This window comes from Suncus etruscus, chromosome 15, assembly GCF_024139225.1.
Source record: "Suncus etruscus isolate mSunEtr1 chromosome 15, mSunEtr1.pri.cur, whole genome shotgun sequence".
Taxonomy (NCBI): Eukaryota; Metazoa; Chordata; class Mammalia; order Eulipotyphla; family Soricidae; genus Suncus; species Suncus etruscus.
In genome coordinates, this window is record NC_064862.1 from 25,249,934 (window position 1) to 25,274,895 (window position 24,962).

Below are 24,962 nucleotides of genomic sequence, written 5' to 3' on the forward strand. Positions count from 1 at the left end.
TTGGGAGACAGAAACTTCTTCCACAGGACTGGAACATTCAGCAGAAATGCTCACCTCAGCTCTGAGATGAAGTTGGCAGCTACCAAGGACTCCCTAACCTGGACCCCGAGTCTCCTCAGACCAGACTGATGGGCTTCATGGTGACTATCATCAGGGACAGGGCATGGCATGGCAAGGTGGGTCTTGCACAAGGATTTAGGGTTCTGACCTGAGTGGCGTTTAGACTTCCAGTGTTGCTGGTTAGAAAAAAGCCAGCCTCAAGAGTTGGGGGAGAGGGGCTAAAAGAACAGGATGTTTACCTGGCTTTGATATTTCCCCAAACCTAGGATCTCATGTTCCCCTCCAACACATAGAAGTGTGCCACTCCTGAATGCAGGTTTGCTTTTAGTTTTTGTTCTGGTTTTTTTTTTTTTTTTGCCAATGGTTTAGAGTTTGTTTTCCAACAGGTGATAACCCAGAACTGGGTCTTGTCCACATACCCTTCTCAAATGCAGAACTCATTGGCTGGGGATTGATTCTTCCTGCAACACTCACACCTCCACTTCCAAACAGACATGAGCCCTCGATCTTCTGTCCTAGGTCAGGACATGTCAGAATGCCCAGTCAGTGTCCCATAGAGCCTGGAGAACTTCCTCCTTCCACGCTGGTTCTTCCTCTCCCTTGGTCTGTAGCTACAGAAAGGATGATCAAGGTGGTGGACTTTGACTTGTGGATGGACACAGCAGGATTGAGGTCCAGTCTCTAGCTGATCTCCTGGAATCCTGACACCCCCTTCTCAACCCTCCTTCTTTGGAATATCAACTAGCAGGTGGTACAAATTGCCTGTCTTTCCCTGAAATCCTAACAAAGGTACCTTGGTGAGAAGCAAATTGTTTCTACCCACCCCTGCCAGAAACTGCCTGAGGCCTAACAGGCAGACCTCTCAGAAGACTAGGGTTTTCTCAAAAGACCTGGCTTAATAGGGAACAGGTAGGGCAGGCAACCCTAGTTATCTTACAGCAGAAACTGCTTGTATAGTCAACAATTTTTACAGGGAAGCCTTTTGGGAAATCCAGCCATCATCTAAGACAAAGGAGAAAATGCAAGAGAAAATGCAAGAGAAAACAGCAACTCTGGGGCCAGAGAGATGGCACAGGAGCAAGGTGTTTGCCTTGCACTAGGCCTAACTGGGACAGACCAGCATTCGAATCTTGGATTCCCATATGGTCCTCCAACCTTCCAGGAGCAATTTCTAAGCATAGAGCCAAGAGTTACCTCTGACTGTGTGTGTTACCTCTGGGTGTGGCCCCAAAACAAAAAACAATAAAAAGGCATTTTTTTTAGCTGGGGGGGTTATATCCCCATAGCAAGTGCCTCTAATTCATTTAAATTACCAGGGGATCTATTTAACAGATCTGTCACCCTAAAATGGACATACCTTTTAAGGGAGTGTAATCCAAGACATACCCTCCCCATTTTTTCAGAGGTGTCACAGGTACTACAGATGTGGGAGGTAAAAATCTTGACCTGTATAATACAGCCAGGAAGGGACATAATTAAAGCAGTGAGTGATGCCATCTCTGAAGGGAAAAGTGAGGGAGAAACCCACTCTTGGTTCAAGCTAGGAAAGCAGGTCTGTCTTCTTCCAGTATCCAGGGTCTTTGAGAGGATCCCAAACAAAGTAGCATGGAATGTTCCAGAATAACCAGACTAAGAGATTGACAGAACAGCAGGTGGAGGGCTCAGGTCAGATTGGCAGTGGAGTTGTGAGTGTTGCAGGGAGAATCAAACCCAGCCAATGTGGGAGCCAGAAACTTGCTCCATGGGACTGGAGCATTCAGGAGAAATGCTCAACTGAGCTCTGAGATAAAGACTGGCAGCTGCCAAGGTCTCCCTAACCAGGACCCCATGTCTCCTCCAGGCCAGACTGATGAGCAGCAGGGTGACCCTCAGACTGGGGCAGGTCCGGGCAGGGTATGGTGTGTCTGGCTCAGGGTTTAAGGGTTTTGACCTAGGTGGTGCTCAGGCTTCTAGCATTGCTGGTTTAAAAAAAAAAATAAAACAAAACAGCTAAGGGGAGGGGTGATAAAAACACTGGATGCCTACCCAGATTTGATATTCCCCCTCCCACCTGGTTTCCCACAGGTCCCCTGAACCCCTCCAGCTGAGTGCAGGTTGGCTTTTATATTTTTATCATGGGTTTTGTGTTGTTTTAAATTTTTTTTATTTTTTTTATTTTTGGGCCACACCCGGTAATGCTCAGGGGTTGCTCCTGGCTTGGGGGACCATATGGGACACCGGGGGATCAAACCGAGGTCTGTCCAAGGCTAGCGCAGGCAAGGCAGGCACCTTACCTTTAGCGCCACCGCCCGGCCCCGTTTTAATTTTTTTTATTATTTTATTTATTTTGTTTTGTTTTTGTTTTTGGGCCACACCCTTCTATGCTCAGGGTTACTCCTGGCTATCTGCTCAGAAATAACTCCTGGCAGGCATGGGGGACCATGTGGGATGCTGGGATTTGAACCAACCACCTTAGATTCTGGATCAGCTGCTTGCAAGGCAAACACCACTGTGCTGTCTCTCCGGCTCTTTTTTTTTTTAAGCATCATGATTACAAATATAATTGTAGTTGTGTTTCAATCATTAAAAAAAAAAAAGGTGACATCCCAGAGTCTGAGACAATGGAGGTGGGAAGATAGGACTGGACCTTGGAGGATGGTGGTGAAGAAATTGTGCTTTTATTGGTAATAGAGTTCCAAATTCATCCCATCGTAGATTTTATAGTCCATCAGAGATACATGGTCCTTGAAAATTTTGTACCACTTCTATAGCACAATCTTTGTCCAGTGGGTGCCAATCTGGGCTGTGATGAGCTTCTTAAGGTCCCTGATGGTGTCCTCCGAGTTGCACTTGATGCAAACTTTCTTGCTCAGGCGGTCATTACACACCACCATAATCATCCTGTCTGAGGCTGTGTGTTGTGTATGTAAATATTTTGGGGGATTACTATGTTACTCACCCTAAACTGATTGGTGATTGTGCCCTACCCTAGGGTGTGACCTGGCATTCTGCCCCCACCCTAGGGTAGGACCTGATTCTGCTTCCACCATTGGTTGGTATCTGATCCCACCATTGGGTGGTACCTGACTCTGGGGGATAAAAACAAGGGTCTGTGGAAGGCCGGGGCTTTTTGCTGGAACTGAGGCTGAGTCTTTGGACTTCAGTCTTGTCCACTGAATAAAGCTAATATTTTCACGAGCTGTTTACCCGCCGTTTCACCTCAGAACCGTCGGCTAGACAGGGTGGCAGACGCGTGCTCCGAGCTGGAAGAGAAAGGCCTCATCCTCCATCCCTCCATCAGTCAACCTCTTCAGGGCCTGAATTGCAACAGCTGTGGACGGCAGGAGAGGAAGCACCAGTGTAGGGGTTTGAGTCACCTCGATCCTTCAAAACACAGATGAAAGCCCAAGAGCAGAGATGGCATTCAACAATTTTCTGGAGCTGAAAGTAACAATGCCCTGTTGGATTTCCCCCACCCACTTAGAGCGTGGCCTCCAAGAGCAGAGCAAGTCATTAACCCCTGAGCACTGCCAGCTGATGATCCCCAGACAAAAAGACGACAAGGGCTGGAGATAGTGCTGGGTTGCCCAACCCAACCAGAGCTAACTTGATAGCAAGGCTTCCTCCCAAGTGGGGATCCCATGCCAGAGCCAGAAACCGCTAGTCTCCAATGACTAGAAGGCCCTTCCCCAGCTCAGCTTCTCCATGAGAACTCCATTTCAAAGGAACCAGGTGTGACTAGATATTCTAATGAACCTTTCTCTTCTCCCCTGCAGCCCAGCACCCCAAAGTGATGGTCAGTGGCTTAGATGGAAGTTCAAGTGTGAGGGACACTAGGACAAGCACCATCTTGGATTTCTGCCTAGAAGGAAAGTCCTCTCAATAAAGATGTCAGGATGTCCTAAGCAGTTGTTCAACTGGAGCCTTTTGATTCAGAGGGGAGAAAGAATTTCTCTTCTACTGGCTCTTGAGGATTGAGTCTCCAAAGGTGTTTCTGGGCACCCTATAATCTTCTGACTCTCCAAAAAAAAAAAAACCCTTTCCTACATTTGGGAAGCCCTCGGTCCTACTTCAAGAATGAAGCTGAGGGGCTGCAGTGATGACACAGCTGTAGAGCATTTGCCATACCCACGGCCAACCCGGGTTGGATCCCTGGCATCCCATATAGTTCCTCCAGTCTGTCAGGAGTGATTTCTGAGTCAAGAGCCAGGAGGAACCCCTGAGCACTGGGTGTAACCCATAAAACAAAAACAAACTTGATCTTGATCCTCGAATTTCTGAGAACTTTCTGCATGGGAGTAAAGCACTCTTGAAAGGATCTTAAATACCAAGTGCTCTGAGAGAACCTTCAGGCACAGCTTGGTGTTTTTCTTAGGGCGCATGCTGACCTTCGAGGTCCAGGGCAGAGAGATGTTCCCTACCCACGATACCACTGCCTAGGTGCTAGGATTGGAGGATTCCAATTCCCAATCTGGGCACTTGAACCCAGAGTTCTCAAAATAGCTGCAGTTCCCAACAATAGTGCTCTAAATATTACACTGTCTGGGCTTTCCTGGCATGCCCTGACCTAGAGAGCAGGTTGAAGGCTTAGATCATCTTGGCAGTGGAGGTGTGAGTGTTGCAGGGAGAATCCATCCCCAGCCAACTTGGGAGCCAGAAACTTCCTCCACAAGACTAGAGCATTCGACTGTGCCACCCTGCTCTGAGATACCAGTAGACAAGAGTTTACTACTTTGAAGGGGGCTACAAAAATGGCCTGAGTTTTGGAGTTCGGGGGCTCTTTGCAGTCCAACTCTGCACAACAGCTCACGTAGAGGGAACAAGGAGCCCAACTTCCAACTTTGGGGGGGGGGAGGCAGAGGGTCCTGATCAGAACATGCAGACTCCAACTCACTCAAAATGGCAAAAATGCAATATGTGTTTAATAGAGGATTGTTAAAATGATATGCTTTTGTGTGAGAGTGTGTGTGTGTGTGTTTCAGCAGGTCACTGCGTGGTGTGGCTCTTTGTGTCGAACTTGTTCGCCACCCCTGTGACCTAAAGACTCCATCATAGCCTTCAGAGGAGCCAAGGAGTTGGGATTCCAATATGCACCCACCTGCACCAGGGCTTTGAAAAGCCCACAGCGCAAGCCATGCCCAATCATCGCCCCGCCCCTCCCTGGACCTATAAATTCCATGCTGCTGCTCCACGCGCGCCCAGGCACGTTAGTAACGCCACACCGAGCAAGATGTCCGACACAGAGTCAGTAGCCGGGTCCAGCAGCTCCTGGACGGGATCAGGAAGCAAGCAGGCCACGAACCTGGCTGAGAATTACCATCTGGCTCGGAGGCGAACTCTGCAAGTGGTGGTGAGCTCCTTGCTGACAGAGGCGGGCTTTGAGAGTGCCGAGAAAGCCTCGGTGGAAACCTTGACAGAGATGCTCCAGAGCTACATCTGGGAGATTGGCAGGAGTGCCAAGTCGTACTGCGAGCACGCAGCCCGGACCCAGCCCACGCTGTCGGATCTGGTGGTCACTCTGGTGGAGATGGGCTTCAACCTGGACGCTCTCCCTGCTTATGCCAAACGGTCTAAACGGATGGTGGTCACCGCCCCTCCAGGGGCCAACCAGCCGGTGACCCCGAAGGCCCTCACTGCGGGGCAGAGCCAACCCCATCCGCCGCACATCCCCAGCCACTTCCCTGGGTTCCCCGATCCCCACACCTACATCAAAACGCCCACGTCCCGAGAGCCCGTGTCCGACTACCAGGTCCTGCGGGAGAGGGCCGCGTCCCAGCGGCGAGACGTGGAGCTGGCGCTCACCCGCTTCATGGCCAAGACGGGCGAGACCCAGAGTCTGTTCAAAGACGATGCCAGCACGTTCCCACTGATCGCTGCCCGGCCCTTGACCCTCCCCTACCTGACAGCCCTGCTCCCATCTGAACTGGAGATGCAGCAGATGGAAGAGACGCATTCCTTGGAGAAGGACAAACAGACAGAGAACCTTCCTCCTCACATCAGCACGGATGACTCTGGAGCCCAGAAGACCACCACCTCGGTTCTGCAGCGGAAGCCCTCCCTGATAGGGAGCCTGATTGGGGTGAAGAAAGGCACTGTTAATTCCTACCTTCGCCCCGTGAAGAAACCTAAGATCTGCAGGAAGAAGTCTCTCTCGTGAGCCATGGAGAACCTGCCCTGGACCAGGGGCTCAGACTGTTGGAGGGAAGAGAAAGGAGACCTCCTTGTGGTCCAACGATGGCCAGAGTGTGGCTGGGCATGATAGTTTTTTTTAAATATATATTATTTAAGCAACATGATTATAGTTGGGTTACAGTCACAAACAGAACAACCCCCTTCACCGGTGTAACATTCCCCCCTCCCAATGCCCCCATCCCATCCCCTGCCTGTATTTGAGACAGGCATTCTACTAAAGTTATGTGTTTTTCAGTTCAGTAAATTTTTTTTCTTAAAGGATAAATTGTGAAGTGTGACAGTGCCAATCATTGTTGTTTGCATAGGTCCAGAAAAATATGGGGAAAACAGGTTCTGATGTAGGTGGTGTTTAGGCTTCCAGTATCCCTAGTTAAGAAATGCAAGGGTGGGCTCGGAGAGATAGCACAGCGGTGTTTGCCTTGCAAGCAGCCGATCCAGGACCAAAGGTGGTTGGTTCGAATCCCAGTGTCCCATATGGTCCCCCGTGCCTGCCAGGAGCTATTTCTGAGCAGACAGCCAGGAGTAACCCCTGAGCACTGCCGGGTGTGGGCCCCCCCCCCCAAAAAAAGAAATGCAAGGGTGGCACCAAAAGGAACATAATGCCCACCTGGGTTTGATATTTTTCCCCCATTGGCATCTTCTATGGTCCCCTGTACCTCACTAGGAGAATACCCCTCCTGAGTTCATGCTGGCTTATTTTTTTTTTTTACTATGGGTATTGTGGGTTTTTTGTAAACAGGTGTCATACCAGAGCCAGAGGCAATGAGGGTGGGAAGACAGAACCAACGTTGGGGGATGGTGAAGAAATTGGGCTTTTATTTGTAATAAAACTCCAAATTCATCCCATCGTAGATATCATAGTCCACCAGATAAATGGTTCTTGAAAATGTGTACCACTTCTTCAGCACGATCTTTGTCCAATGGGGCCAGTCTGGGCCTCAATGAACATAAGGATCCTGATGTCATCATTCGCATTGAACTTTATGCAGACTTTTTTGCCCAGAATTGCAGTGTAGGGGCCTGCTCTGAAGAGCAAGGGGTTTGCATCTTATGGTCCCCCAGACCTACTCTTCCTTCCCATACTGTGTGTATGGGGCCCTTGCAAGACAGGCTCTCCAATGGAAACTCAGTTACCAGCCTCTATGGGGTGTAAGCAAATCCACACACCTCCACCAACCTCCTGCTCTTCAGTAAAAATGAGAGGTAGGAAGAGGAGAACTTAGCTTAAGACCCAAGCTTGATCTGAGGGTGTAGATAGAACCCCACTGCACAGAGGTAACCTGATAATACATCAGAAGTTCATGACTTGGGGCTGGAGTGGTGGCGAAAGCGGTAAGATCCCTGCCTTGTTTGCACTAGCCTAGGACGGACCACAGTTCCATCTCCCCACATCCCATATGGTCCCCCAAGCCAGGAGCGATATATAAGCGCAGAGCCAGGATTAACCTCTGAGTGTCACCGGGTGTGGCCCAAGAGCCAAACTTGGAACCGGGGAAAAGTCATAGAGCATCTGACCCTCATCCCAACTCACACTACTAGTACTTCCCAGGAGAAGTCTCCCCTGGGGAAATCTGTAGGATGGCCCACCTCTGTCCTCTATGGTCTGGGACCAAGGCTCCCCCAATGGGAGCTCAGAATTGAGACTTGAGTCACTTGTCTCCCCCACCTTGTGGGGACAGTAGTCACTTCCACCTATGGGAACTCAACCATGGTACATGCATGGGGAGTGAACTTCTCATTCATACCTATGTAAATGGGGTACAGATTTTGGCTTCTGAGACCTCCAGGCTCCAAACCTTCAAAATCTAAGAATATAAAGACATCAAGAAGCACATCCAAATGGGTCTCACGGGTAGCTGGAGTCCCTCTAGGTAGGAGCAGTCAGGGTGCTGGGAGCAATATTCACTCCAACCTGAAGGGGGCACCGCTCACCCAATTTAGACATTTTCATCTGTAAGCAATTTTTCAGCTCTTTGCTCCAGGAACTAAAGGGAACAGATTCCACCCACCAGTAGAGCATCAAGGTGATTGGAAGGTAGATTTTAATGACCAACGAGGGGATGGTTTTCCAAGCAGAGCAGGGGCGGCGTATCTGAAGTGTCAGGCAGAACATTTCTAAGTCAAGAGCTTTGAGCTGATTGCCCTGACTTGGCCAGAGTCAGCTTGTTTAGCTCCAGGACTCAAGATTTTAATCTCAAAAGCTGCAGAATTTCTCCAAACCTGTCTTAAGTATTAAGGTCTGTGAAGCTAGCTAATCATCAAATGTCTCATGTGAGCCTGGCATTGCAGCATTCTAATGTCGCACCCCAAAAGCTTTAACACCCTGATACTAAAATGACCACAGTTTGCCACAGACAGGTAGAGGTTGGCCTAGAAGCAAAAGCTCTTTAGGTTTGGGTCTACATGGCAACAAGCTCAACACCCAACTGCATGCTTCCAAGGGCATTAATTAAGGGGGTTAGGGGTTAGGGCAAGGAGTGACATGACCAGAGAGGCAAAAATGCAGGAGACCAGGAGTAGGGACAGTAGCCAGATGCTCCTGTGCCTCAATGTTCAGAGACAGCCTTGGTCATCACTAGAGGATTGAGCTGCTGAGAACATGACTGGCTGCCACTGACCCTCCAGCCCAGGAGGCAGCACTGTGGACTACTGAACTATTTCCTTGAAATGGGGAAGCAGAGAGCCAATTCCACTTGGTATAGAGAGCTGGGTAGTGCCTGAGACAGGACTGAGTCTGTGCTGAGTGCTGTTGGTAAACACCCACTAGGAAGCCATCATGTAGCCCCTGGAAGCTACATACAATCTGTCTGCAGCTCCATTGTCCAAGCCACTCCCAAAGGTTTCATTGGAATGATAGAAATCTGTAGAGCTGGTCCCTGAAGTTGTCACACTGAAGTGAAGGGTGGTGGAGTTATACAGATGGCCCAGGCTAGCCACACTATCCTTTCGTTCTTATCCCACTGAATCGAGGTGTTCCTTGAAGCACTTTCAGGCTTCCTAGGGGGAAGTCACCCACTGCAGCTGCCTCTAGGCTGAACTTAGCTCATTGTAGTGATTTACCTGATACCACCCAAGCCTCTGACACTCCAGAGCAAGCATTTTGGATTTTAGGGCTTGAGTGCCGGGGGTGGGGTGAGCTCTGAGGAAAGGCCTGGCATTCTGATGACCAAACACCATCAGATAGGCATGGAACTTAGCCTCTCAAGCATTGCAATGTCTTCCTTCGTGGTCTAAACAGGCACAAGAATGATGGTGGCTGACAAAATACACCAGCTGATATGTGAACAAAGCACATCTCCAAACTGCCCCAACCCCCAGGAGCAAATCTTTGACAAGTCAAGACCTATTGGTTTCTTGATATCCACGATGCTCGCTTGAGCTCAGTGACTGGCAGCCCAATTATGTCTTCTAGGTCTCAAATTTGGACAGGCTTGAGTTGGAGCATCAGGGGAATGAGGGCTATAGATCCACCTTGAACAAAGCTCCATCCCACTCTCATGACTCATCTAGCTAGTGTCTGGCATTCTTGAAGCAGCTCAGAACGTTTCTGGAGATGTAGCAGAAGGACATCACAAACCCTCTCACTGTGCAACAACTCCTCAATAAACTCATCGACATGCATCAGTTCCAACTCCCCATTACGGTTCTGCCACTTGATTTTTCTGTAGTCATTGTACAGAGGCTCCAAATACTTGTCACAATCCAGGGCAGTGCCTGTCAGCCTGAGGTACAGTGCACACAACAGGCGGACATACTTGAAGTCTTCATTTTGGATAAACTCCACAATGATTTCCTTCTCAGGTTGGAGTTGTAGCATCTTCAGAGTCAAGCAAAGGAAAGGAGCTGGTTTCATGTGGCCACCAGACATACCACCCACAAACCTTAACTCTGTGGCTTTATCAACTACCTGTTGAGCTGTCAGCCCAAAGCACTCTTCTTTCCAGTACCTGGACTCATAGATTCACATTCGAATGATCTTCTCCACCATATACTGAGTGTTGGTGCCAGGAATGCTGCGAGCATCCTTCATGGTGCAGTTTGCCATTTTAGAATGTCTTTTGTCCTTTCAAGACTTAATCTTTTTTTTCCCAGCAGGAAATAATTTTAATCAAAGAATTGTACATTGCTTGTTGACTTCCTGTAAAGTGCTCTTTGGAGATGTGTCCATTCAGACCTACCCAATTAAAAAAAAACAGCATTTATGACCTCGACTTGTCACTGGTAACTCCAGAGTGTCTGACTCGTGTCCTCAGCTTAGGAAGAAAGGAGGCATAGGAAAACCAAGCTAGGAATGCCTCCTCTCTGTGGAAGAAGTCTCTTTGGGAAGAGATCGAGTAGATCAACTACTCTAGGGAAGTAGTTGGGCCACACCAGGCAGAGTGGGGGGCTGTGTGGCTGACGGCTCTGCTCACAGGTGAGATGGGGGACTAACTTCTGGCTTCATTTTTTCTAAAAATAGTTTGTTGAAACAAGTGTGATCAACAGAATCTAGAGATTTTTTTTTCTGAAGCTGTGCATCCTCCCCCAACCCCCAGACACACACCACATCGAAAACAAGAAACCTCATTGCACACAGCACACTTCTTACTGTGACCCCACTTTTCAATTCAGGAACAAGTACCGATGGACCAAAATTTTGAGACCAAACAGTAAGTTCCCTGCAGCTACAATCTTGCAGGGGCTGAGGGTGTGTGTCAGCCTATCCCTACCCCACAAAAATTTTCATAGATCGGAATGGGCATGTCTTGTAGTGTAGCTACAAGACATGAAACCTAGAGAGTCTGCAACTGCCCAAACCCCTAATCACAGACAAGACAATTCAACTGTTCTTAACCCCTCCCTGAGGGGAATTATACCCCTTAGCCTTTCAAGGGTGTGGAAGTTGGGTCAGTACTTGACTTTAAGGATGGAGAAAGCCTTCACATTGAAAAAAATAGGGGAAGGGCATCTCTGGGGTAACAAACCATACACCACTACTCACCAATCCCCTTTCCAGGGCCATGGCTAATATCTGTATGGGGGACCCACCTCCCCACATGGATCATGCCTTAGGGGTTTTATGGTGGTATAGAATTTTTTTCTAGAGCAGAGAATCAGAAAGGATAATCTTAGAAATTGAAGATGGAGAGACTGAGCAGCTTTGAAGCCTTGAAATGCCTTGACATGCCCCCCTTTCTCTTTCTTCCCCTCTTTAGATGCAGTTCTAGGAGGAGTTCTTGCAGGTTGCTGAAACCTAGTTATATGACCTTAAACAAATTTATAGTAGTGCCTTCTCGCCTCAAAAAAAAAAAATCAAAAAAATAATTCTAAAAATCAGAACTTCACAAGAGAACTAGAAAGCCCAATTTCCCCTTTTTTCAAAAATAAAAGCTCCCAGGGCCAGAGGGACAGCATAGCTGTAGGGCATAGTTTCCCAAACCCACCTAACATTGGAGAAATAAGGCAGTAAACAAGTTCAGCAAGGAAGGTCTCGAATATGTGTGTGTCTATGTGTGGGGGTAACCCTGATGGTGCCTAAGACATAGTTGTAAGGTGTTCCTCTCTTCAAGTACTATTATACTTTATTATGTGGGGGTGGGGTTTGGGGTTACACCTGGTGGAGCTCAAGGTTGACTCCTGGCTCTGCACTCAGAAATCACTCCAGAATCAGGGAACTATATGGGACACTGGAATGAAAATAGTCGGGTTGACTACATGCAAAGGAAAAGCCTTACCACTCTGCTATTTCTCTGGCACCTTGTACTTCCTTTAATCATAGTTCTACAGCCAACAATTTGTTGTCCCTCTTATTTCAGAAATAGTTACCAGTGACAAGTCGAGGTCATAAATGTTTTTTTTTTTTTAATTGGGTAGGTCTGAATGACATCTCCAAAGAGGACTTTACAGGAAGTCAACAAGCAATGAGGTAAGGTCAAGGTAAATATCACACCTTGCTGGGAATGGCCCCCACTTGTTGGATTCCTGGTCCCACCCTATTCAATATTCATGCTCCACTCTAGTTCCCAGAGACTAGACCCAGTGTTGGATTACTTGGTCCCAGCCTAATCAATATTCATGCCTCACCTTAAGGTGTGACCTGGAGATGGGATGATTGGACTATCCCCTATTAGAATTCTGGTGCCACCCTAGGGTGGGTCCTGTTTCTTGTCAATAAAAGCAGGGGCCTGAAAAAGGCAGAGACTCATTCTTCAGCCTTCCCCCATTGAGCTGTCTTCCTTCTTAGGAGCAACAAGCTTGGATGGTTGAATTCCTGAGTTGAGTGCTGAATTTCCTGGACCTCTTTTACCTCTTCACTGTGTGGATTATTTCCTGCCTCAACATTTGCTTCCAGACCTGGAACTAACCTGATCTGCATTTTGGAACCTGAGGCTTGGCTGCACACACTCAAGATTAAGTCTTGATTTTTCAAGATGGCGGTGGCTGGTTGACAGACCCAGCGGCTGAGGTGAAGGCCCCGACATCCAGAAAACCCCGAAAATCACCTCCTTGTCTGTGCCTGCCAGCCCCAGACGTCTGCCCAAATAAGATTTTGTTGCTGTCCCCTCTTCTTTTTAATGAGCAAGTAAACTACGCTACTCATCAACATGGGACAGAGATCTACATCATCCACCAAGAGTGGAAAATTTATGAACCCCACAGACCAAGCCCGGAAAGAAGCCCGGAAGAGAGAATTAAAGAAGAACAAGAAACAACGCATGATGGTACGAGCTGCAGTTTTAAAGATGAAAGATCCCAAACAAATTATCCGGGACATGAAGAAATTGGATGAAATGGAATTTAACCCAGTACAACAGCCACAGTTAAATGAGAAGGTGCTGAAAGATAAGCGTAAAAAACTGCGTGAAACCTTTGAACGTATTCTACGACTCTATGAAAAAGAAAATCCAGATATATACAAAGAATTACGAAAGCTGGAAGTAGAATGTGAACAGAAAAGGGCTCAACTTAGCCAGTATTTTGATGCTGTCAAGAATGCTCAGCATGTGGAAGTAGAGAGTATTCCTTTGCCAGACATGCCGCATGCTCCTTCCAACATCCTGATTCAGGACATCCCCCTTCCTGGTGCCCAGCCACCCTCTATCCTTAAGAAGACTTCAGCCTATGGACTTCCATCTCGGGCAGTTTCGATACTTCCTCTTCTTGGACTTGGTGTTCCACGGTTGCCTCCTGGCAGAAAGCCTCCTGGTCCTCCTCCTGGGCCACCACCTCCTCAAGTTTTACAGATGTATGGCCGTAAAGTTGGTTTTGCCCTAGCTCTTCCTCCTCGGAGACGAGATGAGGACATGCTGTATAGTCCTGAGCTTGCTCGGCGGGGCCATGATGATGTGTCCAGTACCAGTGAGGATGACGGCTATCCTGAGGACATGGATCAAGATAAGCATGATAATAGTGACACTGACCGATCAGATGGAGAAAGTGAAGGGGATGACTTTGGGCACCGGGAGGATGAGAGAGACCATGAAGGAAAAAAGTCAGGTTTGAGTGTACGGTTTGCAGATATGCCTGGAAATTCAAGGAAGAAAAAGAAAGACATGAAGGAGCTGACTCCTCTTCAAGCCATGATGCTTCGAATGGCAGGTCAGGAAATCCCTGAGGGACGAGAAGTAGAGGAATTTTCAGAGGAGGAGGATTCTGACGATTCTGAAGCAGAAAAGCCATCACAGAAACAGCATAAGGAAGAGTCTCTTTCTGACGGCTCATCTGGTGCTGCACAGCAGCAAGCTCCCCCACAACCAGTTCCTTCTCAGATACAAGCACCTCCCATGCCTGGACTACCTCCTCTGGGACCACCTCCTGCCCCACCCTTAAGACCACCTGGGCCACCTCCAGGAGCTCCTCCATTTTTGAGACCACCCGGGATGCCAGAACTCCGAGGGCCTTTACCGCGACTTTTACCTCCAGAACCACCGGGCTCTCCTCCAGGTCCACCTCCAGTTCTGCCTCTCTGTCCTCCTCCAAGGGGACCTCCACCAAGGCTACCTCCCCCTGCATCTCCAGGTATCCCTCCCCCTCGTCCTGGCAAGATGTGCCCACCTTTGGGGCCTCCTCTCGGACCTGCCCCGCCTGGGCTTTTTCCACCGACTCCCTTGCCGAACCCGGGGGTTTTAAGCGCTCCTCCCAAGTTGATTCAGCTGCCCAAGGCAAATGACAGGAGCGCAGCCACCATTGAGAAGAAAGCTACAGCAACCATCAGTGCCAAGCCACAGATCACTAATCCCAAAGCAGAGATCACTCGTTTTGTGCCCACAGCACTGAGGGTACGTCGGGAGAATAAAGGGGCTATTGCTGCTCCCCAAAGAAAGTCAGAGGATGATTCCACTGTGCCTCTTGCCAAAGCAACCCCTCAATCTGGTCCTTCTGTTCCCGTTTCAGTACAAACTAAGGAGGATGTTTATGAAGCTTTCATGAAAGAGATGGAAGGGCTACTGTGACAACTGCTGATGCCAGAGTAGGCATGGTTCACATCAGTGGTTCATAGAGGCTCTTAGTAAACATAGGCAAAGAGCTACTTTCACTGTCAGGGTATTTTCTCATCTCAGTTCAGAGAATATCCTAAGGTTTAGCATTGCTCACAGTTGACTCCAGAGTGTGGCACTCTCCCACACTGTGCTACAGAAGTAGGAGCAGATCACCTCCTAAATGGAGTCTCGCTCCCAAGAGGAGGAGTCCCTCCCCTCAATGAGAAAGACAGGGGAGCAAGAATCTAAGATATTACCTTAGCAGATCGCGACATAGATATCATAGATCTCTCAGCCTGGTGAAGGGGGATATTTTGTTTATGACTGAAAACTAATTACAATCATGCTGGTAATCATGGTGCTTAAATAAAGATTTTATATATTAAAATAAAGAAAGAAAATAGCCATTCTCTCCACCTGTGGCAGGGTGAGGCTGCAAGCCCTTCTAAGATGAACCTCATCAGTGTGGTTCTTCTAGAAGCCTGCAGAACCAGCATTCTCAGCTCTGCCTCTTAAGTAACAGGGACTGAAGCTTGGGGTAGCATTGTTTGTTGACACCTAGGAATGCCTAGGCTATGTTGGAGTCCCCTGAGGTCATGTCCTCATGCAGCAGCCTGTTTCCCACCCCCATTGTCCTACTTAGGGGAAAGGAGACTTTCTTGAACCCAGGCCTGGTCTAAGAGGGGACAAACTGGGATTGACCTGTCCCACTTACAGCTGTTTTGCAGCCAAGGTGAAAGAGGCTTATAACATTTGGAAAGGGGAACAAGCAGGGGTGGCCTGAGGGCTCACTGGGGTGCCCTATTGTTAGGAGCAAGCACCAGGTAGGTAGTAGGGGGAGGGACTTTCCCATGCCTCTACAAGGTGGTTTCCACTTTGACCACAGGGACCCCAGGATTAGCACTGCCTGAGGTTGTGACAGAGCCCCTGAGAAAGGAGAAGGTGGGACCTCTTCTACTCAGGTGAAACTTGTTTGGCCATCAAGACTCCAAGTTTAGCAACCCCAGGATCTCTCCTGCTCATTATTCCCTGAGGGTAACAAAGCAATACTGAGTCTTAAACACCTGAGGTCAGTTGAGGGAAGGGCCTCAGGCACATGGAAAATCCCAAGAGGAGAGTTGAGCTGGTGGTAGGGAGCCCCTTTCCCACATAGCACTAAGGAAGAGATATCTCCAGAGAGTGTCTGCCTTGTGTCTCCAGCTTAGAAAAAACGGGGGCATAGGAAACCCAAGCTAGGAATGCCTCTTCTCTGTGGAAGAAGTCTCCTTGGGTGCCTCCTCTCTGTGAGAAGAAGTTTCTTTGGGAAGAGATCGAGGAGTCCTCCAGGGGAGTAGTTGGGGCACACCAGGCAGAGTGGAGGTTGTGTAGCTGACAGCTCTGTTCACGGATGTGTTGAGGGGCTAACTTTTGGCTTCTAGAGATTTTTGTAAAAATATTATATTGAAACCATTGTGATTAACAAAATTCAAAGTTTTTTTTTTGAAGCTGTGCACCCTGCCCCCTCCACAACACATACACACACCCCATGTCGAACACAGAAAACCTCATTGCATACATCACACTTCTTAGTGTGATCCCTTTTCAATTCAGGAACAAGTACAGATGAACCAAACATCTGAGATTAAGCCTTATAGTGTAGCTACAAGACATGGAACCTGGAGAGTTTGAAACTGCCCAAACACCCTAATTATAGACAAGACTGTTCTTAACCCCTCCCTGAGGGGAAGCATACCCCTAAGCCTTCCAAGGGTGTGGAAGTTGGGCCACTACTGGACTTTGAAGATAGAGAAAGCATTCACATTGAAAGAGATAGGGGAAGTAAGGGACCTTACACCACTACTCAATCACCTTTCCATGAACATGGCTAACACCTCCATGGGGGAACCACCTCCCCACATGGATCACACCTTAGGGGTTTTATGGTGGCGTAGAATTGTTTTCTAGAGCAGAGAATCAGAAAGTCTTAGAAACTGAAGATGGAGAACTGAGCAGCCTTGACATACCCCCCTTTCTCTTTCTTCACCTCTTCTTCAGATGCAGTTCTGGGAGGAGTTCGTGCAGGGGTGCTGAAACCTAGTTATATGACCTTAAGCTATTTTATAGTGGTACATTCTCCCCCACAAAATTCAAGAAAAACGTTTTAAAAGTCAGAACTTCAAAAGAGAAGTAGAAAGCCCAGTTTTCCCCTTTCTCCATAAATGAAAACTCCTAGGCCAGAGTGATAGCATAGATGTAGGGCATTTGCCTTGCATGTGGCCAAACCACGAGATGGTTATTTTATTCCTGACATGCCATATGATTTTTCCGCCCCCTGACCCAGCCTTCTGGGGTAATTTCTGAGCTCAGAGTCAGGCGTAACCTTGAGCACTTTAGGGTGTAACCCAAAAGTAAAAAAATAAATAAAATAGAAAGCTTCATCCCAACAAAGCATCTCTACACAGCCTTCCCTCTAAAGGGCAGAGGTTCAAGAGAGGTGCAAGCTTCAGGTTGGTATGGGGCCTTTTTGAATGCTCCTTGGTGCTGTGCTCACTGCCCATTGGCTGTAGATCTTCACTGCTCATTGGTTGTTGATGTTGGGTTCTCTTCCCATTGGATGGCTGCTTACTGCAAAAAAAAAAAAAAAAAAAAAAAAAAAAAAGCCCTCCACCTGGGTCTAATGACTATCCCCTGAGCATCTTTAATTCCAGGTGCTACTTATAAGCAGAAAGACCACCAGCTCCCCATGGCTGCCTTACTCTCTCTGGGCAATGACAAGGATGTCTCTTTCAGTGTTTCCCATTTTATCAAGTAATGATCCTTCTTCTGAAAGAATACACATGGCCTTTAAAAAATAAGCCTGTGCTTTACCAAACACATGTCCTAGTGAGCAAAGTGGAAACCACCTACACAATTATATGAAAGTCCCCCAGCACCTGCATTCAGACACCCATTCACTGGCAATGGCACGCCCATTCCTGAGCATCTTCTCACAAGGATCTTGTTGGGAGTTAAGAGAATTGTGATCAGCACCAACTAGGATGGGTGCAAAGTGATTTAATCAAAGAGAAGAGAAATGGTGTCTTATTCTAGTTATATGACCTTAAGCTACTTTCTAGTAGAGCCTTCTCCCCCACAAAAATCAAGAAAAACTTTCTAAAATGCAGAACTTCACAAGAGAAGTAGAATGCCCAGTTTCCCCCTTCTTCAACAATGAAAGCTCCCATGGCCAGAGTGATAGCATAGCTGTAGGGCGTAGTTTTCCAAACCCACCTGATGTTTAACAACCCCATGTTTATAAAGCTTCATAAACATCCTCCTTAGTTTGTACTGATAAGGGAACAGAAGGACCAGATTGAGGGGTTGCTTTGGCAAGAGGCACAGTGGAATCATCCTCTGACTTTCTTTAGGGAGCAGCCTTTGCCCCTTTATTCTCCCGACGTACCCTCAGTGCTGTGGGCACAAAACGAGTGATCTCTGCTTTGGGATTAGTGATCTGTGGCTTGGCACTGATGGTTGCTGTAGCTTTCTTCTCAATGGTGGCTGCGCTCCTGTCATTTGCCTTGGGCAGCTGAATCAACTTGGGAGGAGCGCTTAAAACCCCCGGGTTCGGCAAGGGAGTCGGTGGAAAAAGCCCAGGCGGGGCAGGTCCGAGAGGAGGCCCCAAAGGTGGGCACATCTTGCCAGGACGAGGGGGAGGTATATCTGGAGATGCAGGGGGAGGTAGCCTTGGTGGAGGTCCCCTTGGAGGAGGACAGAGAGGCAGAACTGGAGGTGGACCTGGAGGAGAGCCCGGTGGTCCTGGAGGTAAAAGTCGCGGTAAAGGCCCTCGGAGTTCTGGCATCCCGGGTGGTCTCAAAAATGGAGGAGCTCCTGGAGGTGGCCCAGGTGGTCTTAAGGGTGGGGCAGGAGGTGGTCCCAGAGGAGGTAGTCCAGGCATGGGAGGTGCTTGTATCTGAGAAGGAACTGGTTGTGGGGGAGCTTGCTGCTGTGCAGCACCAGATGAGCCGTCAGAAAGAGACTCTTCCTTATGCTGTTTCTGTGATGGCTTTTCTGCTTCAGAATCGTCAGAATCCTCCTCCTCTGAAAATTCCTCTACTTCTCGTCCCTCAGGGATTTCCTGACCTGCCATTCGAAGCATCATGGCTTGAAGAGGAGTCAGCTCCTTCATGTCTTTCTTTTTCTTCCTTGAATTTCCAGGCATATCTGCAAACCGTACACTCAAACCTGACTTTTTTCCTTCATGGTCTCTCTCATCCTCCCGGTGCCCAAAGTCATCCCCTTCACTTTCTCCATCTGATCGGTCAGTGTCACTATTATCATGCTTATCTTGATCCATGTCCTCAGGATAGCCGTCATCCTCACTGGTACTGGACACATCATCATGGCCCCGCCGAGCAAGCTCAGGACTATACAGCATGTCCTCATCTCGTCTCCGAGGAGGAAGAGCTAGGGCAAAACCAACTTTACGGCCATACATCTGTAAAACTTGAGGAGGTGGTGGCCCAGGAGGAGGACCAGGAGGCTTTCTGCCAGGAGGCAATCGTGGAACACCATGTCCAAGAAGAGGAAGTTAACAACTGCTGATGCCAGAGTAGGCATGGTTCACATCAGTGGTTCATAGAGGCTCTTAGTAAACATAGGCAAAGAGCTACTTTCACTGTCAGGGTATTTTCTCATCTCAGTTCAAAGAATATCCTAAGGTTTAGCATTGCTCACAGTTGACTCCAGAGTGTAGAGTACTTCAGATCAGATGGGTTGTTGAAGTGCTGCTAACATCCATGCCAGTTCAGGCCATCACTTTCCTCCCTTTGCAAATCTTTGGAAACTTGTGATTGGTGATCTTTGTTATTTACTTCTTTGGGTTCTCCCAGTATGCAAAGGCCACTGGCACACAGATTTCTGAAAAGAAAAGCTTAATTCACCCATCTAGCCTTTCATGTTTGAGTTATTAATATTTTTTTGTAAATATTTTGTAATATTGTAGTGAAATGAACTGCAATGCCCTTTCCTAATACAAAACAAGATATGTGGGAAGAAATGTACAATTCTTTGATTAAAATTATTTCCCGCTGGGGAAAAAAAAAAAAGATTGTCTTGAGAGGACAAAAGGCATTCTAAAATGACAAACCGCACCATGAAGGATACTTGCAGCATTCATGGCACCAACTCTCAGTATCTGGTGGTGGAGATCATTTGAATGCGAATCTGTGAGTCCAGGTACTGGAAAGAAGAGTGCTTTGGGCTGACAGCTGAACAGGTAGCTTAAACACCTGAGGTCAGTTGAGGAAAGGCCTCAGGCACATGGAAAATCCCAAGAGGAGAGTTGAGCTGGTGGTAGGGAGCCCCTTTCCCACATAGCACTAAGGAAGAGATATCTCCAGAGAGTGTCTGCCTTGTGTCCCCAGCTTAGAAAAAATGGGGGTATAGGAAACCCAAGCTAGGAATGCCTCTTCTCTGTGGAAGAAGTCTCCTTGGGTGCTCCTCTCTGTGGGAAGAAGTCTCTTTGGGAAGAGATCGAGGAGTCCTCCAGGAAAGTAGTTGGGGCACACCAGGCAGAGTGGGGGTTGTGTGGCTGACAGCTCTGTTCACGGATGTGTTGAGGGGCTAACTTGGCTTCTAGAGATTTTTGTAAAATTATATTGAAACCATTGTGATTAACAAAATTCAAAGCAGGGCCCGGAGAGATAGTACATCGGTGTTTGCCTTCAAGCAGCCGATCCAGGACCAAAGGTGGTTGGTTCAAATCCTGGTGTCCCATATGGTCCCCCGTGCCTGCCAGGAGCTATTTCTGAGCAGACAGCCTGGAGTAACCCCTGAGCACTGCCGGGTGTGGCCCAAAAACAAAAACAAAAAAAAAAATTCAGTTTTTTTCTGAAGCTGTGCACCCTGCCCCCCCCACAACACATACACACACCCCATGTCAAACACAGAAAACCTCATTGCATACATCACACTTCTTAGTGTAATCCCTTTTTAATCCAGGAAAAAGTACAGATTAACCAAACATCTGAGATTAAGCCTTGTAGTGTAGCTACAAGACATGGAACCTGGAGAGTTTGAAACTGCCCAAACACTCTAATTACAGACAAGACTGTTCTTAACCCCTCCCTGAGGGGAAGCATACCCCTAAGCCTTCCAAGGGTGTGGAAGTTCGGCCACTACTTGACTTTGAAGATAAAGCATTCACATAGAAAAAGATAGGGGAAGTAAGGGACCTTGCACCACTACTCAATCACCTTTCCATGAATGTGGCTAACACCTCCATGGGGGAACCACCTCCCCACATGGATCACACCTTAGGGTTTTATGGTGGTGTAGAATTGTTTTCTAGAGCAGAGAATCAGAAAGTCTTAGAAACTGAAGATGGAGAGACTGAGCAGCCTTGACATACCCCCCTTTCTCTTTCTTCCCCTCTTCTTCAGACGCAGTTCTAGGAGGAGTTCGTGCAAGGGTGCTGAAACCTAGTTATATGACCTTAAGCTATTTTATAGTAGTACATTCTCCCCCACAAAATTCAAGAAAAACGTTTTAAAAGTCAGAACTTCAAAAGAGAAGTAGAAAGCCCAGTTTTCCCCTTTCTCCATAAATGAAAACTCCTAGGCCAGAGTGATAGCATAGATGTAGGGCATTTGCCTTGCATGTGGCCAAACCACGAGATGGTTATTTTATTCCTGACATGCCATATGATTTTTCCGCCCCCTGACCCAGCCTTCTGGGGTAATTTCTGAGCTCAGAGTCAGGAGTAACCTTGAGCACTTTAGGGTGTAACCCAAAAGTAAAAAAATAAATAAAATAGAAAGCTTCATCCCAACAAAGCATCTCTACACAGCCTTCCCTCTAAAGGGCAGAGGTTCAAGAGAGGTGCAAGCTTCAGGTTGGTATGGGGCCTTTTTGAATGCTCCTTGGTGCTGTGCTCACTGCCCATTGGCTGTAGATCTTCACTGCTCATTGGTTGTTGGTGTTGGGCTCTCTTCCCATTGGATGGCTGGTTACTGCAGCAAAAAAAAAAAAAAAAAAAAAAAAGGCCCTCCATCTGGGTCTAATGACTATCCCCTGAGCATCTTTAATTCCAGGTGCTACTTATAAGCAGAAAGACCACCAGCTCCCCATGGCTGCCTTACTCTCTCTGGGCAATTACAAGGATGTCTCTTTCAGTGTTTCCCATTTTATCAAGTAATGATCCTTCTTCTGAAAGAATACACATGGCCTTTAAAAAATAAGCCTGTGCAGAGGGGCCGGGTAGGTGGCGCTGGAGGTAAGGTGTCTGCCTTGCAAGCGCTAGCCAAGGAAGGACCTCGGATCGATCCCCCGGCGTCCCATATGGTCCCCCCAAGCCAGGGGCGATTTCTGAGCACATAGCCAGGAGTAACCCCTGAGCATCAAACGGGTGTGGCCCAAAAACCAAAAAAAAAAAAAAAAAATAAGCCTGTGCTTTACCAAACACATGTCCTAGTGAGCAAAGTGGAAACCACCTACACAATTATGTGGAAGCCCCCCAGCACCTGCATTCAGACACCCATTCACTGGCAATGGCACGCCCATTCCTGAGCACCTTCTCACAAGGATCTTGTTGGGAGTTAAGAGAATTGTGATCAGCACCAACTAGGATGGGTGCAAAGTGATTTAATCAAAGAGAAGAGAAATGGTGTCTTATTCTAGTTATATGACCTTAAGCTACTTTCTAGTAGAGCCTTCTCCCCCACAAAAATCAAGAAAAACTTTCTAAAATGCAGAACTTCACAAGAGAAGTAGAATGGCCAGTTTCCCCTTCTTCAACAATGATAGTTCCCATGGCCAGATAACATAGCTGTAGGGCATAGTTTTCCAAACCCACCTGATGTTTAACAACCCCAGGATCCCTCCTGCCCATTATGCTGCTCCCTGAAAAAAAGGCAATACTGAGTCTTGAACACCTGAGGTCAGTTGAGGGAAGAGCCCCAGGCACATGGAAGAACCCTAGAGGAGAGTTGAGCTGGTGGTAGGGGCGCCCCCTTTCCCACATAGTGCTAAGGAGGGGATAACTCCAGAGTGTCTGCCTCATGTCCTCAGCTTAGGAAGAATTGTGGGGAGGCATAAAAAATCCAAGCTAGGAATAACTTCTCTATGGAAGAAAGGTCTTTGGGTGCCTCCCATTTTCGGGAAGAAGCCTGTTTGGGAAGAGATCGAGGAGCCTTCCAGGGGATTGGTTGGGGCACACCAGGCAGGTTGGAGACTCTGTGGCTGACAGCTCTGCTCACAGGTGAGATGGGGGACTAACTTCTGGCTTCTAGAGAATTTTGTAAAAATGTATCATTGAAACAAGTTGATTAACAGAATCTAGAGATTTTTGCTGAAGCTGTGCATCCTCCTCCCACCCCCATCCCCACACACATACTACATCAAACACAGGAAACCTCATTGCACACAGGACACTTCTTACTGTGATCCCACTTTTCAATTCAGGAACAAATACATATGAACTAAACATCAGAAATCAAGCAGCAAGTTTCCTACAGCTACAATCTTGCATGGTCTGAGGGTGTGTTTCAGCCTAACACACCCACCCACCCCACCCCCATTTTCCCCAAGTATAATGGGCATGTCTTGTAGTGTAGTTACAAGAATGGACCCTGGAGTGTCTGCAACTGCCCAAACCCACTAATCACAGACAAGACAATTCAACTGTTCTTAACCCCTCCTGAGGGGAAACATTCCCCCCAGCCTTCCAAGGTGTGTGGAACTTCCAAGGGTGTGAAAGTTGGGACAGTACTTGACTTTCAGGATGGAGAAAGCCTTTACATTGAAAAAGATAGGGGAAGTAAGCTCAACTCTGAGGTAACAGACCATACACCACTACTCACCAATCCCCTTTCTATGGCCTTGGCTAACACCTCCATGGGGGAACCACCTCCCCACATGGATCAGGCCTTAGGGGTTTTATGGTGGCAGAGAATTTTTTTTCTAGAGCAGAGAATCAGAAAGGAAAGTCTTAGAAACTGAAGATGGAGAGACTGAGCAGCCTTGAAGCCTTGAAATGCCTTGACATGCCCCCCTTTCTCTTTCTTCCCCTCTTCTTCAGATGCAGTTCTAGGAGGAGTTCTTGCAGGTTGCTGAAACCTAGTTATATGACCTTAAACAAATTTATAGTAGTGCCTTCTCTCCTCAAAAAAAAATCAAGAAAAAATTCTAAAAATCAGAACTTCACAAGAGAACTAGAAAGCCCAATTTCCCCTTTTTTCAAAAATAAAAGCTCCCAGGGCCAGAGGGACAGCATAGCTGTAGGGCATAGTTTCCCAAACCCACCTGACATTGGAGAAATAAGGCAGTAAACAAGTTCAGCAAGAAAGGTCTCCAATATGTGTGTGTCTATGTGTGGGGGTAACCCTGATGGTGCCTAAGACATAGTTGTAAGGTGTTCCTCTCTTCAAGTACTATTATACTTTATAATTTGGGGGTGGGGTTTGGGGTTACACCTGGTGGAGCTCAAGGTTGACTACTGGCTCAGCACTCAGAAATCACTCCAGAATCAGGGAACTATATGGGACACTGGAATGAAAATAGTCAGGTTGACCACATGCAAAGGAAAAGCCTTACTACTCTGCTATTTTTCTGGCACCTTGTACTTCCTTTAATCATAGTTCTACAGCCAACAATTTGTTGTCCCTCTTATTTCAGAAATAGTTACCAGTGACAAGTCGAGGTCATAAATGTTTTTTTTTTTAATTGGGTAGGTCTGAATGACATCTCCAAAGAGGACTTTACAGGAAGTCAACAAGCAATGAGGTAAGGTCAAGGTAAATATCACACCTTGCTGGGAATGGCCCCCACTTGTTGGATTCCTGGTCCCACCCTATTCAATATTCATGCTCCACTCTAGTTCCCAGAGACTAGACCCAGTGTTGGATTACTTGTCCCAGCCTAATCAATATTCATGCCTCACCTTAAGGTGTGACCTGGAGATGGGATGATTGGACTATCCCCTATTAGAATTCTGGTGCCACCCTAGGGTGGGTCCTGTTTCTTGTCAATAAAAGCAGGGGCCTGAAAAAGGCAGAGACTCATTCTTCAGCCTTCCCCCATTGAGCTGTCTTCCTTCTTAGGAGCAACAAGCTTGGATGGTTGAATTCCTGAGTTGAGTGCTGAATTTCCTGGACCTCTTTTACCTCTTCACTGTGTGGATTATTTCCTGCCTCAACATTTGCTTCCAGACCTGGAACTAACCTGATCTGCATTTTGGAACCTGAGGCTTGGCTGCACACACTCAAGATTAAGTCTTGATTTTTCAAGATGGCGGTGGCTGGTTGACAGACCCAG

At 47.6% G+C, this 24,962-nt stretch overlaps 4 protein-coding genes and 1 pseudogene across 4 annotated transcripts; 2 read left to right on the forward strand and 3 right to left on the reverse strand.

Moving 5' to 3' along the window:
• Nucleotides 1-2,717: 2,717 nt before the first annotated feature.
• LOC126030675 (ubiquitin-like protein 5) lies at nucleotides 2,718-2,939 on the reverse strand (annotated as a pseudogene).
• Nucleotides 2,940-5,269: 2,330 nt separating this feature from the next.
• On the forward strand, nucleotides 5,270-6,196 carry LOC126030619 (transcription initiation factor TFIID subunit 8-like). The gene has a single exon (XM_049788845.1). The coding sequence runs from the start codon at nucleotides 5,270-5,272 to the stop codon at nucleotides 6,194-6,196; it is 927 nt and encodes a 308-aa protein (XP_049644802.1).
• Nucleotides 6,197-9,733: 3,537 nt separating this feature from the next.
• On the reverse strand, nucleotides 9,734-10,276 carry LOC126029763 (pre-mRNA-splicing factor 38A-like). Its single transcript, XM_049788072.1, is given in 1 exon segment — nucleotides 9,734-10,276. A coding segment is annotated over 1 exon segment (543 nt).
• Nucleotides 10,277-12,782: 2,506 nt separating this feature from the next.
• Nucleotides 12,783-14,770, forward strand: LOC126030584 (WW domain-binding protein 11-like). The gene has a single exon (XM_049788806.1). The coding sequence runs from the start codon at nucleotides 12,816-12,818 to the stop codon at nucleotides 14,661-14,663; it is 1,848 nt and encodes a 615-aa protein (XP_049644763.1). The 5' UTR covers nucleotides 12,783-12,815; the 3' UTR covers nucleotides 14,664-14,770.
• A 3,191-nt stretch (nucleotides 14,771-17,961) lies between these two features.
• On the reverse strand, nucleotides 17,962-19,233 carry LOC126029764 (WW domain-binding protein 11-like; the record flags this gene model as incomplete). Its single annotated transcript, XM_049788073.1, is given in 1 exon segment — nucleotides 17,962-19,233. A coding segment is annotated over 1 exon segment (1,272 nt), but the record flags the coding sequence as incomplete, so codon positions are not given.
• Nucleotides 19,234-24,962: the final 5,729 nt, after the last annotated feature.

Bases quoted from the DNA above. Each gene is read 5' to 3' on its own strand.
- LOC126030619 (XM_049788845.1), top strand. From the start codon at position 5,270: ATGTCCGACACAGAGTCAGTAGCCGGGTCCAGCAGCTCCTGGACGGGA.
- LOC126030584 (XM_049788806.1), top strand. From the start codon at position 12,816: ATGGGACAGAGATCTACATCATCCACCAAGAGTGGAAAATTTATGAAC.